Genomic DNA, 17,199 nt, shown 5'->3' with positions numbered 1-17,199 from the left:
CCACGAGAATATTATTCCTGCTACGTCATTGAGGAACAGTTAATGAAGGATCAAGCGATGTACAGAATCACTCTATACAGCTGTGGCAGGTTGCGAAAGGCTCCGTTTTGAAGGGAATTTCTATTTGTTCAACAGCTTTGTATAGGCAGTATTATTCCCGCTGAACCAAACGACAAACAGCCAGGTCTGCAAATTCAAGCTCGCCCTCATAAATCCAGGACAACCTTATACTCGTCTCGACCTTTCGTGCGAAAATTTGAAAACCCACGCCTGAAAGGGTCCAGACAATTGAAGAGGCGGAGGGCTGCGTAGTAGTTCAAGACCTCACATCAACCAACTCCGGGTATTTTCACCGACGCTCATTCCCTCCGAATCAATATTTGAACTGTGAATTCATCAAAAACGAGCTGAAAGTACAGTAAAAGTGGGCACCGTAACGGATTCTTTCTCAAAACTAATGATTTAATTCAAATAATCAGACAAAATCGGTAAAATGAAATCCTTTAGATAAGTTTTAGGTAATATTTTTAGTTTCTTTTATTAACGTTAGTGTATTAAATTTTCAGAATCAATTTCACATTCATCCGTCGTTATTCATTCGGCAATAAAATTCAAATCAATGTATAAATTCGTGTAAATGACATCAGGTTGTGAAGATAAGATACAATAATCTGATTCAAACGAAGATAAATAATGGAATATCCTAAAAATCGTTAATTCATTCTTCTAGAAAAAAATTCAACTTCATCCACGTAATTAAATAAATTTTTTTCGTCACACAGTATCTCCAAATTTTTTTTTCTTTTCGTTTAAATATTTGTGTCTTAAGACTTGGTCAGTTTTCAGCTGAAAATACTAAACATTCAATGAGTTATGATTTTTTTGATTAGAATGATCCATTTTCCGGCATTTTATTGGTTTACAAATTCTTCTCATATTAGAAATTTAATTTTTATGACGGTAACTAATTTACCTCGATATAATACTTAAAAAGTATCTCAGAATTTTTTCAAGTTATTTGAATCAATTTTTCCGGTTCTATGCAATGATTTTTGATGCCAAGTTAATGATTAGAAATGTATATAAAAATAAATTTGATAGTTTGAACTTGGTTTTTGAAAGAATATACATATGTCTACTATTTCTAGTCCTCTTTGTCCTCAGGTCACATAACTCAATTGATTCTTATTGTTTTCCGTTGAATGTAAATTATGTTTGTTTAACAATTTTACTTTTTCCAACATGTTTCGTAGCTTAAAATTTTTTTTTTTTTGATATTATATATTAATTCATCGAAAGAAAAAGGAATATGACTGATTTTTTCTATTTATTCTAATTATATGACTTCGGCAAGTGATAAATTATGGGTTTATCGATCAGCGTGTTAATTGACCAGAGACTACTTGCCGAGTAACCAGAAATTTTCTCGCCTCTTTGTTGGATCGCCACGATCTTGGAATATATAGCACTAACAATAAGTTTGAATTTCGTTATCTGTCATCTATTGCCTGTTAAAGATCATAGATTGATTTTTTCGGATCGATAATAACTACCTGTACTTCGTGTTCGACAAAATTAGTAAGGAAACAGCACATCAGCTGTATTTATGAAAAAAAAAATTGGCTAGAACTAAAGTGATGAGTGGTATTCTAATCGAGTGTTATTAAATTCTAAAAAAGGCGAGTGACAAGTGACAGATGCCATGAATTTCGAGGTGCATAATTCCGACGAATGTAAGATATGAATCACAAAACATCGGTATCTGGATTACTGAATGTGACGTAATTAATATGGACTTATATCGATTAGGTTGTGAGGGATGAAGTTTTTAGTCTGAAAAATATAGAAAAAGTATACAGGCTTCAAAGTAAAGACGAAGTGAGTTTGGATGGGCAATTTGTTCTCAGAATAAGACGTGGTAGCGAGGTGTGCACGGAATGTGCGAGAGATGGCTTAGTCTAATGAAGTGAAGAGGCTTTCAGGTGAGAGGGGTAAGAGTCGAGTCATGAGTATATATATATAACAGGAGTACAAAATGCGAATGAAAACGTAAGTTAATCTTGAATAATTCAAGCAACCCAAAATCGTAGAATGAATGAAAATCAATCCAAAATCTAAAAATTTTTAGGTGTCATGGACCCCATCCAAGTATTTCGTATTGTTTTACATTCAAGAATTTTTTCCAAATCCTCAATCCTTTTTCACAAAAACTAACATTCGTGTTTGTTTTTAAATTTTTCAATGTTGTTTCAGAATTTGGTTTGAGTCATAAAATTTCAAATTTGGCTGGGGTTTGAGTGACTCTGTGTTAAAAATGCAGAAGTTTCCAAAATATTGTTTCCACTTTCACTTTATGTGGTCATTCATACATCGCAAACGATGTATCCTTAACTTTACGTCCTAATGAATCCGTAATTTTTATGAACTCTTGAAGAGTAGATTCTTAAATTATTTATCTGATACTGCGTCAAGTCAGTTTTTATTTCTGCCGATAAAGAACGTTCTATAACTTTCGTTTGAAGCCATCCATATTTTAGAGCTGGACATAAAGCTAGGAAATTATCAACACATCCAGCTAAGTCTTGAATACACAACACAGTTCGACTTCTTTATGAATTATCCAACCATTTCTTGAAGTTCAATGTAATAACTTCTGCTGCCTAATTGTAGTCTGGATTATTCATAAGTCATTAGGAGACCTGATCAATTTAAAGTCGCTCCTACCGACAAAAAAACTTCAGGTTACAATGGCTTCGTACATACATATGGTACAGTACACAGACCGAAAGCTAAACAGTTTACGTTTTTATCGACCAGATTGCTCTGGTCGATTTCGAAGTTGACGTATATACTGGGGTGTCCGTTATTATTAAGCCTAAGTTGGCTTTTTTTTGCTGCCACCCCCTAGAGTTTCAGTTTTTGCTCTAAAAAAAATGTCTTAACCCAAAAAAAGGTCTTAATTTTTATTTTAAACCGTGTCGCAATAAGGTTACATGTCACATTTGAATGACATGGAATTTTTGTGCTTTTTGGAATTCATTTTTTATTTTCGGAATAAATTGCAGTATTATTTAATATTTTCAATTTATTCTATCAAAGGTTGCTTAGCAAAAAAGTTATAAGTAATTTGAAAAAAAATAATAAATCTTATTTTGATATGAACTGTAGGGCGTTGTTTACGATATTTAAACTGTTGAGCTTTTTGCAGAATATTTCTAGAATATTATTTTATAAATTTAATGATTATATAAAAGAAAATTATAGCAAAACTTGAAAAACTATAAAATTTACCATGAACGCTACTTTAACCTCGAATAACTTTTAAAGGAAGAGATTTATCGAAAAATTATAAGAAACCTTTTTTGTAGAGCGTTCAATTTCCTACAAGAATATGAAGAGATCATTGCTGGACTGCTATTTATTTAGAAGATAAAAAATTTATTCCAAAAAGTACAAAAATCCAATAAATACCGACAGGCAATTGATTTATGGACGCAGTTTGAGAGACACATTCAGCAGAATTTTAGACCTGAATCAGGAATTCATCATGTCCGGAATTTTGAAAATTGATTCTTTCATTGGTGAAGCACACATAATTATTTGTTGTTGCTATTTTGTTTTTTTCGAAGCAATTTCACCTTCATTTTGGAACTACTATATGTATAATATACCTTGTTAAGTTCAGTAAAAATTCATTCAAATTTAAAACACAATGTTCATATTTGTGAATTGCAGTGTCAAACGAATTCTTATGAATTATTTTGTGAGCAATAACCAAAACTGAACACGATTTGTATGAACTTTTCTACCGTAGACCTTCGGTATTTTCTTAAAAGAGAATATAATTCATGTCTGATTAGTAAATAACTTAATCTTATGTTAAAGGCTTACTTGGAATGGAAATCAAATTATAAATAGATCAGACATGAAATATGCCCGATTCATGTATTTGAACTTCGATAAGGTGAAGAGAAAATGAAAAAAAAAAACATTTCTCTGCACTTTATTATTCCCTCGATAAAACCCTTGTCGAAGCATCATCCTCTTCTTATTCCATCCCGCCTGGAGTCTCGTACTTAAATTCGTTTCGCCTTCAAAGTGTTTCCGCTTGCTGGAGACGCCTTCGTTTCAAGGTGGTATCAGTTTCACAGGCATTACTGAAGATAATGTTACCACTTAGCGATTTCACCGGTGGATTCTCCACGTTGATAACTACCTTGGACAATGGATAGTAGAATAAACAGAATGAATTTCATTTTGCGTTCAGTATACGTGTACCCACAAGCACTTGCGTCTTAAATACGTCTAACAACGCCTCTTCACTAACGAAAAAATGTTTTTTTACGGCATGGGCATTGAAAAGTCCACTTTTTGTGGCAGTTTTCGTTACGTAAAGTGACGCTTTATATGGCAGCGAACAAAGTTGCGGAATAAAGTCTTTATTCCGCAGTTTTGATGCGCAGTTCGAAGTGCGCATCCCAAACTGCCGAATAAAGTAGCTTCGTCGAACAGATCGCGACATAACCTCACTCTTCGTTTTGCTTTTCAATGCCCATACCGTAAAAAATATTGTATGTGGCATGCCCGTAAACCGTTTTTTGGCTCGAATAATTTCAGTACTCGCTTCCGGCTCGCTTCCGGCTCGCCTTCAGCTCGTCCTGAAATCTTCATCCTTGCCAAAAAAACACGCGGTTTACGGGCATACCAAATAAATAGGTATTTACAGTAATCTGTTATGACCATGGAACACACGGGTCGCTTCAAGCACCTGAAAGAAATGTGAAGTCTGATCTGAGTATTCGTATCGTGGACTGTGAAACGACTAACGGACGCGACGATAAAACTTCAGAGACTTGTAAATCAATGGTGAAGATTTCACCGCGTCTTCCAACTCCGTAGATAATGGTCTTACACCTATCCGTAGGAGTCTATCTCCTTCGTATAACTCTATTCCACCATAGATCTTTCGGATCAGGCTTTAGGAAGAGCTACTACACCTCTGGAGACTGTGGATGAACTGCCATTTCGACAATGGTTACCTCGCACCATAAATTAACCATTTGGTTGTACTTGGATGCCTTTTTTGTGGGAAAATTATTGAATTTTAATACGTCAATGCATAAGTTTTATCCTTACCTTCACTTAAATCCAAATTAAAGAACGTCAGATACATTTATTTAAACCAAAATCACTTATTGTTTACCAAAAAATTTTGTAAAGATTTTAGATTTATTCAACTTGACGAGTGAATTAGAAATGAGCGAAAGTCTAATGTAAACGATAACTAATTACGTGGAGCAATAATGAGGCTAATACAAATCGATAACATGATTGATTACTTCACTCCACATTTATCCTGAAAAAAAATCTTTACACTGCATTCTTATGTTCTTCTTTTCCAGTTCTATAAATAATAATTTCGAAATCCAAGTGTATTCTTTTAATTTGAATAAATATCTAAAAATTAGACATGGTGAAAAGTAAATAACAATAAACATTTGGAGGCATATGTAGAAGTCTTATAACCAGATTTATGATATTAGAATTTGGAATGCAACGTTTTTGGCTTTTGATATAATAAAGGTAGGTATTTTGGGAATGGATCGCCTTCAAGGGTTAAGATGTTGGGAAGGATCATAAGAGGATTGAGTCACGGGTCATCAAACAGCTTCAGGCCTAAAGGCATCTGGAAATCTATCTTCGAGGAAACGGTGGGTCCTTGGGTGGACGACAAGCGCGGTAGGATATGTATGTGCCTGAAGTACCAATGGTAGGTTGGGGCGCAGATCTACATGCGAGTAACGGCCTTCGCCCCCGTATCAAGAGTGATAGATAGTGAGAAATTCGAGGGAATCTAAAGGAAGCACTTCTAAGACGGATTTAAGGATTTATCGTGTCACGCTGGCTAGTCGGCAGGATATATGTATAATCCTCCACGTTATTTGCACCAACGCTTTCCATCGTTTACCTTGTCAATCCTTTCGAGAGTGACCCAACACCGTTGCGTCTCACATGAACAATCAACGTGAGCACACAGACTGGTACTGAATACAACAAGCTTTGAAAAACCACTCATCTAGCAACCGGAAATTAATAATTGAAAAAACGAAGAATAATTTTCTTTTTACGGCATGGGCATTGAAAAGTCCACTTTTTGTGGCAGTTTTCGTTCTGTAAAGTGATGCTTTATACGTCAGCGAACAAAGTTGCGGAATAAAGTCTTTATTCGGCAGTTTTGATGCGCAGTTCGAAGTGCGCATCCCAAACTGCCGAATAAAGTAGCTTCGTCGAACAGATCGCGAAATAACCTCACTCTTCGATTTGCTTTTCAATGCCCACACAGTAAAAAACATTGTATGTGGCATGCCCGTAAACCGTTTTTTGGCTTCAGATAATTTCAGAAATCCTTATCCTTGCCAAAAAACAGACGGTTTACGGGCATGCCACATCAATAGTTATTACCAAGACAATGTTCACGTCTCCATTTAATATTGTGTTGTTTTCACTTTATTTTATTCAACGTTCTACAGACCGTGTCTCTTGATGATCAGTAGACGACTGGCTATTCGAGTAGTTGATGCGCCGTCTAGTCGGTAACTTAGTCAACTACACAAATATGTTTTACACATAAGTACTACGAAATTCAATTCTGAATGTTATAAAAAACATCTGAAAAGAATACAAGCTCTTGAGGTATTCACGATTATTGATTAAATCGACCAGCTGTGGTCAAGTGAACAAAATTTAGCAATGGATGAAATCCAAAATTGCTGATCCATCCAAAGATATGCTGTGTTAATGTCATTCCTGTTGTTAGGATTTCAAAAATGTATCGTTATTTTTTGTCCATTACTTGATCTTTGTTAAAAAAATTTCTTCCGTAAGAAATCATAAACTTTCAGCTCATATTACCAGCCATATTTCTGCTGTTTCGTCATGTTAGTTAATCGTTGCGAAATATAGAAAAACGGGAAACATGATACGAAGAAGTTCCGTACTTTTCATGACCATTATCCTACTGGTCGCAAAATACACGTTACAGTACTCTGGTGTTTTTCATATGTGAAACGTGTAAATATGGTAATGTAAGAAAGATTTGCGATTCTTAATTCATTTTCTGTATTACGAAAGTATTTTTTTTATTTTTTTTTATCTTTTAGAGGGAGTTATTTAATACCTGGAGACCTGATCTGCGATTCGTTGAACAAATGATATTTCGAGGTGGAAATAACAAGGTGCTCAGGATTATATTCCCATTCAATTCTTGAAAATCTTCCTCGTGGATTGATGAAGAGATTAAAATCCAAGCGAGCTCTGAAGTGTCAACGAATTTCTTGAACAATTTTTCATCACTAATGCAAATGCTCCACCTTCTACCTTCTCGCTTTTTCTTATTAATGAACGCCTGCATCAAGCTTCAGAAGGATACCACGGATTTATGCGCGGGATACTATACAGGGTGTATTATTTTAATCAAACGAGTAAAATGTCTCAAAAATCAAAAGTGGTAAGTATGTAGATACTTTTTCATGCAGAATCTGATGCCGATGAAACAAGTACACAGTTTCATTTCAAATAACCAAGTTCACCTTCTTGTTATCTTCGCTGGTCCACTTACCGAAAATTTCACAGTTTCATCTTCCTTGCAACTTTTGTTCAAAATATTTTTCACTCACACTTTTGGTTTTCGTGACATTAAACTGGATTAATTAAAATGAGACACCCTGTGTATACATATATATATACCTTAAGGTGGCGCAAAAAAACCGACTATTTTTTCTTTTTGAGTCTCGTGTGACAAATGTTAGTTTTTGATGTTTTAAGAGCCCACTCCAAAGGACAGCTCAAAAAAAAAATCCTAAGAGGTCGCTCCAAATTTTCTAACATGTCAAAAATCGTCAAAAAATTAAATTAAAAAAATTACATTTTCAGTAGTTTGTTTGATTTTTAACTCATGTCGTGGTGATTGTTATCGATTCTTTCTTACTAAATGAGAGAAAAAAAAATTATGAAAATTTAATATGAGTATTAAAAGGTCGCTCGAAAAGATCTAAAGAAATGCACCAAAAAATTGAAGAAAAATTATGAGCGACATTTCAAAATTCAAATTTGGAACTGAAACTTTCGGAAACTTATTTTTTTTTGTCTATAAAATTATACCGTAACGAGAAAAAAATAATAAAAAAAAAACAAAAACGATTTTTGACATTTTAAAAAATGTGGAGCGACCTCCTAAACATTTTTTTTTTTAACTGGCCTTTGGAGTGGGCTTTTAAAACATCAAAAACTAACATTTTGTCACACGAGACTAGAAAAAAAAAAAATAGTTGGTTTCTTTGCGCTACCCTAATATGTATAGATAAAATTGAACAAGGAGATGGAAAAATTATTGCCTTTCGCAACTGATGTTTTCAAATCCACGATCAGAGCTGATAGATCAACAGCTAACATATCACGTTGAGTCAAATTTTTCAAAAATTTTTTGCATAAGCAGCTGATCCAGTAGATAAGTATCTCTAACTAAAAATTCTACATCCCCACGCAATTGGAATGTATGGAATGTAGAAAGAATTTCAGTACTCAAACGGCTAAAAAATGACGTACGACTAGCAATAGATAACAGGTGTTTCGTTATCTCGATTCACTTTGATTTCTCCAAAGCGTTCAATATTATCAATCATGTAATGTCACTTTGAAAAATATTGGACTCACAAATCAAATCTTAAGATGGTTCGTCTCATGTCTATCTGAGCGCACCCAGGTAGTAGTAGATGAAACTGGTAGTCACTCACCGTTCTTACTTACAAATTCTGGTGTCCCTGAAGGCTTTATTGCAGGACTACTAATCTTCATGCTATTCATAAATGATACAGCCACTGTGCTGAAGCACTTCAGGCACATCATATTCGCAAAATGACACTCAAATGAGGCAGATATAAGAAAAGTCATAGAATACATCAGTGCAATGGTTGATACCATTAAATCTAAGGCCAAGGTTTTGGGCAGTGCCCCAAACCTAAGAGTACTTTTGAGTTGAAACGTTGTACTGGTGGTACAAACTTCTCGTTATCTTGGCCTCACCTTTTGTGTAACTCAGTGTGGCAGGTCGTGGCAGCAACACATCTCGAAAAGTATATTCGCGATGTTTCATGAGGGAACATAAAGAGAAGAATCGCTTTCAGCTAAACTTGGTTATAGCTTTGGTTACGTCCATCACCTTTCTTGTTGTTTACTACTGCTGCAAAGCCTTTAACGATCTAGCCAAGAAATAGCAATTCAACATCAATTAGCGACACGAAATCATAAGTCAATACCTGAGCTTCAAATGTTATCAACCTTGAGGCTAGGAGTAAATTGACGTTGACATAATTTTGAAATAACAAATGAGGTGACTGCGGTGTTTTTTACTACAGCTGATGATTACTGATGAAGAAATTCCGAGTCGTACGTGAGTGGATATCAAAAATATACTAAAGATTGAAAAATAGGCAGCACTAAGGATCTAAACGTTGAGTCGTAGATTTACTTCCATTTTATCCTGATGGTTTACAAGGATGGCATCGCAATCCAATGCGTTCGAACAGCAATCGACGTATATCCAGAGTGGCTTACGTGAAATATCGCATTACATTGCTGTATAGAATTCATAGGTTCTGCAATTCTACTGCAATGTAAAAATAAAACTGATTTCGTAATAACTTTAACTGTTGCAAGTTATTATTTCATGGTCCATAGTTCTGTTTATACTGATTCGACTAAATTTATGTTTAGGAGGACAAAAATTCATGAATGATCTTTTTTCCGAGATCTTTGGCCTCAAAACCAAATTTGTTTTCATTTTTTTTTCTCACAACATAGGTATTTGAGTTCCAAATGCAAAGGTCATTTGTTAAAACAAAGGGAATTGAATGTTCATCAGTCGTTGCACCCTTTTCGAACACGGTCATGATCGATTTAACACGTTTCACATGTGTACTCTTTACAAGTGATCAAGGAAACACGGTCATCAATCAGCTACCGACAGACTGCGTGGTACTCACATGGTATGAGAGTCCATCACAAGCAGCCATAGTGATTAACCACTGCCAGGTAGAACTGCACTCAAACTGAAAAGCGCCAGATGGTTCAACTACTTGTTACAGAATCAATTACTCATTTATCCCACTTTTCCTACCACTCAACAAATTAACTGCACTTAAGTCACAATTGGAAATATATATGTGATTAATACGACAGATAAGTCAAAGGTAATGACTCACTCGCAAGGAAAGTCACTTATTTTTCTTTTTTTTTATTAAGAGAAAGAATTGCGAATGTTACAGGCATTTGAATTGCACTGTATCTACTATATATGAATACATTATGCATGTCTGCATTAAGCATGTGTGACGTTATAACTGTGTTATCTATCCGTTGTATAAACCTTAATTTAGAGTGAATTGATCATTTTTGATGTTCCAGGAAACATTAGACCTACTGAATCCAGCCTCATTTAAATTCCGGCAGAATGGGAACTAAACCACTTGTGATGGAATAAGAAGTTGAAAATTGACTTGCAGAAGTTAAAAATCGAAAGATTTGTGAAAAAGATTAAAATTCATTTTTCACCTTTAACAAATACTTATCTTCTGATTGAACTGACGAGAAGTGAGAATAAAAAAAAAACTGAAGAACATATGATTGTGCATAAAGAAGTTAATTATAGAGACTTGAACATATAAGAGTAAAGAAAAGGAAAATTTACGTTTGCATTTCTAGACCCTTTAATTTTTCGGGTAATTTTATATAAATGGGCTTGAGGTGTTTCGAGCCTTTGATTATGACACAACAAAAGATTTCAACTCAGAACAAACGTTTGGGAAATATAAGATCGTCAATCATAAAGAATATAAGAAATTTAATTTAAGTAGCTTGAAGGACAAAAAAGGTTAGCCAAAGACGAAAAAATTCCAGCGTCGAAATGTTGGGGGTCCATATTTGAATCCTGATGAAGAATTCCTTGTTGCTAATTTTTTTGTCATTTTTTCTATTTTATTACAATTTGTTATTTTCAATCGAGTCGCTTCTATTTCCCAAACTGAATACACGTCTATCTTCACTCTGCACTCAAAACTTTCCATTGTTGATAAGAATTTTGCCAAATGAATTTCATTCAATGATTATCGAAAAACAATTTTTTTCTAACCTAAATTCAGCACAACATGTTTTTTGTAGCACTCTATAACACACTCATTGTGAGAAGAAAATAATATTTAAATTGACACAGTTTGCAATGTCTTACATATACTATGCATAATAACTCGAATGCAATGATTAATTGTGTATTCACTAATTCCCATAGTCATTTTGGTAAAAACTTTTAAAACTACTTGCGTGCAGAAGGATGAGATGATCCCGAGCGTAGTAATTTCGAGGAGAAATGCAAGACTGTTTCCTCGACTCTGTCTCCTTTTTCTTAGCGTGAACAGTGCACTTATAATTGAGCAAACGTAGCGTGAAGCTATTATTTCGTAGCAGAAAAACTGAATGGTAGAATTTATTGAGGATTAGAGAAACGAGCCGCAGCAATCTTGAAGTAGATTACGTTAATCAGCTCTAGGGCAAATAGCATTTCCTCATTTATGGACCTTTTTTCAATGGGTAGGTAAGTCCTGAATGTTCCAGACTCTTGAGCTGAAAGGATATCCTCGGAGAGTGTTAGGTCCATCAGAAAAGACGGAAACGATGGTGGAGCGAAGGCAATCTACGCTGGCGACATGGATCCCCTCCGTGCTCTCTTACCCCAACTTCCCCCTTCGCCCTTGGCTGTTGACAATTTCGGGATTGATTTCTGTACTTCATATATTTTCAAAGTGAAACGTGATCTAACTTATCCTGCGTCCACTTCACCCTGAACCTTTCCAAACATGCGAGCAGCCTTTCAGTGCCTCCGGAGAAGGCACAAAAGTATCGCTGATAGCTTTCAAGAGAGGTCGACTAATTCACACTAGTCTGTACTATTTTTCATTGGTAGTCGGTAGCTATCACATACTGAGCAAAATCGGATGATTTGAGATATTCGAGACTGAATATGAAATTTCTGCTGAATTTTTTTCAATCTTGGTTCATTGGTATCAAAGGTGTCTTCGGGGTGCCTCTCTAAATTGAATTTATCAACGAGCTTTGCTTTCCACCTTGATGTAAAATTATGCTCTGCTTTGGTTCAGAGTTTATAGAGCAGTTTTCTTAACGTCCCGATTTTGGAAAATTCGAAATGAGAAGGGATCAATTAAATTTCAGTTCATTCAAGAGTATCTCATAGTTTAAATTGAACTGCTCTTACTCCAGATTTGCACTTATGCTACTCACTAGAATGAAATTTTAAGAGTTTTGCACATTTTAGTGACAGTATTACGTTAATATTATATTGCTGAGTTTTCATCTGCAATATTAGTAAAAATATGAGTCGTAGCATCGGGACTATTTGTGTGTATAGTTACTATTCACAGCGTTGGAATATAATGATGAAATCTATGTAGTGCTTCCACTAAGTACACGTGAGTTGAAGTTTAAGGTAAGCTTTGAGGTAAGGAAGAGCCGACTTACTTTAGGTGAATCAAGCACAACGATTTTTTGTCCTCGATTTTGAAAAGAGTTTTGATATTTTTGGTTCACGATTAGTTACGTGGAGCGAGAAATATTACACTTAAAATCATGCGATAATTTATATTTAAGAGAAACCATGAGTAGAGAAAACAAACTCGTATAATAAACAATGAGTGTCGTTGCGCTCCACCGCACGTTACGATAATAATTAAAATATTAATAAATTTTTTTGCAATACTGGCACTTCCCACGAAAGAAAGTTTGAACAGTCTCACGCCCAGTGTCTCTATAAAAGGCTACGCTTGTCCGGATTTGGTATCTAGTTGTCTGCAGCTGATCACATCACAAACACTTCAGGATGGGCACTTGGGTAAGTTTGAGCTTTTGGTGATTACTTTCAACTGACTGAATAATTCCACTCGAATGACTGTAATAATTAACAAAAATAAAAAAAACCGTTACTTCCAAGCAATAAGTACAATTTCTCAACAACTCACATTTGTTTAAATGTCACACGTTCAGATGCAGTTTTACTAGATCAAGTAACATAGGCACGAACTTAAGTCAAGCTTGTATCGGCCCGTGTGAACTTTGAATTATATAAAATCTATCTGAAAATTATTAATAATATAGGGAACTTGCGATCCCGTTTTTTTCCAATTAGCTGATACGTATTGATCTGATTTCAGAAAAAAAACAGTATCTGATTGCCAGAATTATGTAAAATTGCCAAAGTAATCTATACAAAGATAGAGTCCGCTGACCTGAATGTACCATGTTTGTACAACATGGTGTTGCCTACCTCCGTCAATTACTTCAAGCACGTTGTAACGAAAGTAATTGACAAAAATGGGATTGCAGGTGTTAAGTTTTCAACTGTAAAAACATGTTATTACGCAAAAAGTGAATTCAAGCATCGCAAAGTCGAGATATAAAATATTGAAAATCATTTCAATTCCAATTAACACCTACATGCATCCGCAAGTTTATTGCTATTTATTTTGTATGGAAAGCACAAAGCACGTGGTAATATGTTTCATATTTTATCTACTCGGACACTTGAATTACTAAACGTTAGATGACCAAAAATTTTTTATCCTGCAAGATAAGAAGTTTTGAGTGGCATAGTTTGGGTTAAAGCATTAAATGGACGTTGAAAATTGCGCGTTTTGATCATGAGATCCTCCCTCAAGTATTAAGCAATTTATATTCGATGAATTTCGATATTTGTTACAGATATGGCTTCTGGCTCTCGTCGTCGTCGCGGCCGGTGCCCCGCAAAATGCACAATTTAAGAAACAAGCTGGGCTGGTCCCATCCATTCAGCTTCCCGTTAGTTCAGCAGCTACGAATACTGTTCGTTTGGAGGCACCACAGGCTTTTCAGGCACCTGGTGGAAGTGTAGCAATAACAACCAGTGCCCCTTCACCGACGAAGGTCAACCAAAAAAGACAACTTCCTGGGATAGGAAATTTCGGCTTTATTGGCCATAGCATTCCAGCTCAACCGCTTAGATTCCCGTCTCCCGGTGTAGCACCTATTGGACATGGCCAAAATGCCGCGCTGGGCTTGCTACCGTCAAATTCAAACATCGAAAACAGAATCAGTGTGGATCCTGGTACGGCACATTTCGGGAATTTAGCTGCCCCTGATTTGCACCACGCTCAAAAACGACATCACCTTGGGAATTATCAACACCATGCAAGTCACAGTCATAAAAGTGATCATCATCATGGTCATCACCATAGCGCAAAACATCAGCATCACGAAGATCATAAGCATAAATCGAGTCATGGTCATAAGCATGGACATCAGCATCATGAAGATCACAAACACGAGGAAGACCATAAGCATAAGCATGGCCACGATCATAGCCACAAACACGGTCACGATCACGATCACAAACATAAGGGTGAACACGAGCACCATCATGGTCACGAACATCACTCAAAACATGAGCACCACGAAGAACACAAGCATCATGGTGAACATCATCACCACCACAAGCATGCTCATCACAATGAGCATCATCATCATCACGAGCATCATCATATCAACGAGCACCACCACCACCACAGCCACAAGGAAACGGAGACCCATCACCACCATCACGGGCATGACCATAAAGAAGATCATAAACACGATCACGAGGAAAAACACGATCATAAACATGGGCATGAGCACAAACATGGCCACGAAGAAGAACACAAGCACGATCATCATGAAGACCATCATCATTCTCATCACCAGGACCACAAGCATGGCCACCATGAAGACCACAAGCATAGTCATCATGAAGAACACGGTCACAAGCATGGCCATGATCATAAACACGATCATCATGAAGAACACGATCACAAGCATGGTCATGATCACAAACATGACCATCATCAAAAACACGATCACAAGCATGGTCATGAACATAAACATGATCATCACGAAGACCACAAGCATTCCCATCACGAGAATCACAAGCATGGCCACAATCATAAGCATGATCACGAGCATCAGGAAGAGCACGGTCATCATGGGAATCATCACCATAAGCATAGTGAAGTGGAATATCATAAACACCACGGCGGTCACAAACACTTTGGCCATCACTTTGGAGAGTCAAAAGCCTACGAAGAGTACGCTTTTGCTGAAGAAAGTGCTCCGGCAGCTGCATCATCGATTGTGTTTGGAATTCTTAGTAAAGATGAACCGTCCACAGAAGGTACAGCTGTAAATGACCCTCCGGAATTGCATCCAGCAGCTACCGTCATACAAGTATAGATTTCCGCAATATTTTGGTGAAAGTAAGCGGCTATATAATGATAATTAATCTTTTCTTGGTGATTTCTATTTTATAATTTTCAAAAAAATCTTGTGGCATGAATAATAACGCCAGTAAAAGTCATTGCTTTAGTTTTGGTTATGGCTATTCGCAAAATTATTAGTTTAGATAAAACTCCAGACTTTTGCCATCTCGTAGATATATTTACATTCCTTCATTCTGACGGCTAGTATTGATCGTATTCATCTTTACAAATGGCATCCGATAGAGGCGCATAGTTATAGAATTGTTTGGCAAGCATATGTCGAGAGGAAATATGTGACCAAATAGTAAAAGTTCGGAAAGTGAAAAGTTCTTTGTCGCCATTTATGTTTAAATTTCTTAGATTGCAGAAGAAAATAGATCGCCAGGGGAGACGACGAATTTTCCAATTTCGCTAAGTACTAGCTTTATCCTCTATACTAATCTGAACTATACATCATATCAATGTACTCATTTATTGATCTATGATCAAACAATAAATACCTTGAAAGAGAATGAGTCTCCCTTTTTTCATGTCCATTTAAACTACCATAGAAATGCCTAAGCAAACTATTTACATCGTATATTGTTAGAATATTGAAACCAGATCTTAATCTCCATTGTCCTTCACCCTTATCTTCCTCCATCAGGCTGTCATGTAATTACAAATGGCATCTTAATACCTTGGCAGAAATTATTTGACATGGAATTACGTTTAGTTGCAAGTTAAGAACTGTGTATTCGGTTTAAATAATGAAATACTCGTTTCATCTGAAGAATGCTGGTGTTTTCGCAGCAATTTGAATCCCTAAACTCGTCTTTCGCATCGAGATGGATAATTAGAGTATCTGTGCCGTGAATTATTTATGAAGAAAAAGAGTGATCAGAAGTTGGCCGCTTATTCAACCATCTCAAACTGGCGTCCAACATCAGTGCCGCCTAACAAACTTTACATTAAATTAATTTTGCAATTCTAACTTTCGACCAAGGAACTTCCGGGTGCTAATATTACTTCATGGCAGCTGAGAACACCGTCCAGCTAACTCTTCGATTAATCGGTTAGATCACTGAGAACTTAATACAGAAGTTTTGTCGTGACTGTCATACAGATCACAGGCATTTTGGAAACACTTAGCCACACCTGCCCAGGCATCATTTACGCTATACGGTTGCTCGTGATTGCAACCGACCCAAGTTAGATCCGAGACTACAAGTTATGCAATTATGGTATCTGAATAAAAAACGGTTTTTCGGAACTGTATTGCGAGGAAATCATCAAAGATTTTGGCTTTCTGAAGAACAAAAGAGCCATTTTTTTACAAACCAGTTGTTACCGAACTGGTAAACAATACCGGCAAAGTGGACGATTGTCAGATGGGACTACGTCAACGCTAGGGGGGGGGGGGGGGGGGGGGGCAAAAGAGGATGAGGATAGGAAAGTATTTATTCTATTGAAAATCTTAATTTGATCAATCTGACCGAGTACCTACTACATTAATAATCTTTTTGGTACACCGTCTCATGTCTTCTCTAAAAACTGACTCCACCAAGAATTTTGAATGTATTCTACCCGCCTGACAAGGACGCTATTACCTGAGTCAAGGTGTTTGTATGACCTGATTTAACCTTTGTTAGTCGAGGGAACGTGGAACACGATATACGTCAGAGACAAAAAACGGTAAGACAAAGGTAGCAAACGTCGTTAAAACTGCACGTAAATACACAGTAAAGCTGTTGTTAGCGAAAGCTGCGTCTGCGTTCAATATGTACATAAAATGTGAAAGTACAGACGATTCTTGGTATTAGAATTTCTTGCT

The 17,199-nt window shown here is 36.1% G+C and overlaps 1 protein-coding gene across 1 annotated transcript; it reads left to right on the top strand.

Annotated features, from left to right (window-relative positions):
• Positions 1-12,873: 12,873 nt before the first annotated feature.
• LOC124409228 (histidine-rich glycoprotein-like) lies at positions 12,874-15,360 on the top strand. The gene is made up of 2 exons (XM_046886725.1): positions 12,874-12,955; positions 13,822-15,360. The coding sequence occupies exons 1-2, from the start codon at positions 12,944-12,946 to the stop codon at positions 15,358-15,360; spliced, it is 1,551 nt and encodes a 516-aa protein (XP_046742681.1). The 5' UTR covers positions 12,874-12,943.
• Positions 15,361-17,199: the final 1,839 nt, after the last annotated feature.

The sequence above is a fragment of the Diprion similis genome, chromosome 1, assembly GCF_021155765.1.
Source record: "Diprion similis isolate iyDipSimi1 chromosome 1, iyDipSimi1.1, whole genome shotgun sequence".
Classification (NCBI taxonomy): domain Eukaryota; kingdom Metazoa; phylum Arthropoda; class Insecta; order Hymenoptera; family Diprionidae; genus Diprion; species Diprion similis.
This window is presented reverse-complemented; position numbering and strand designations above follow the sequence as displayed.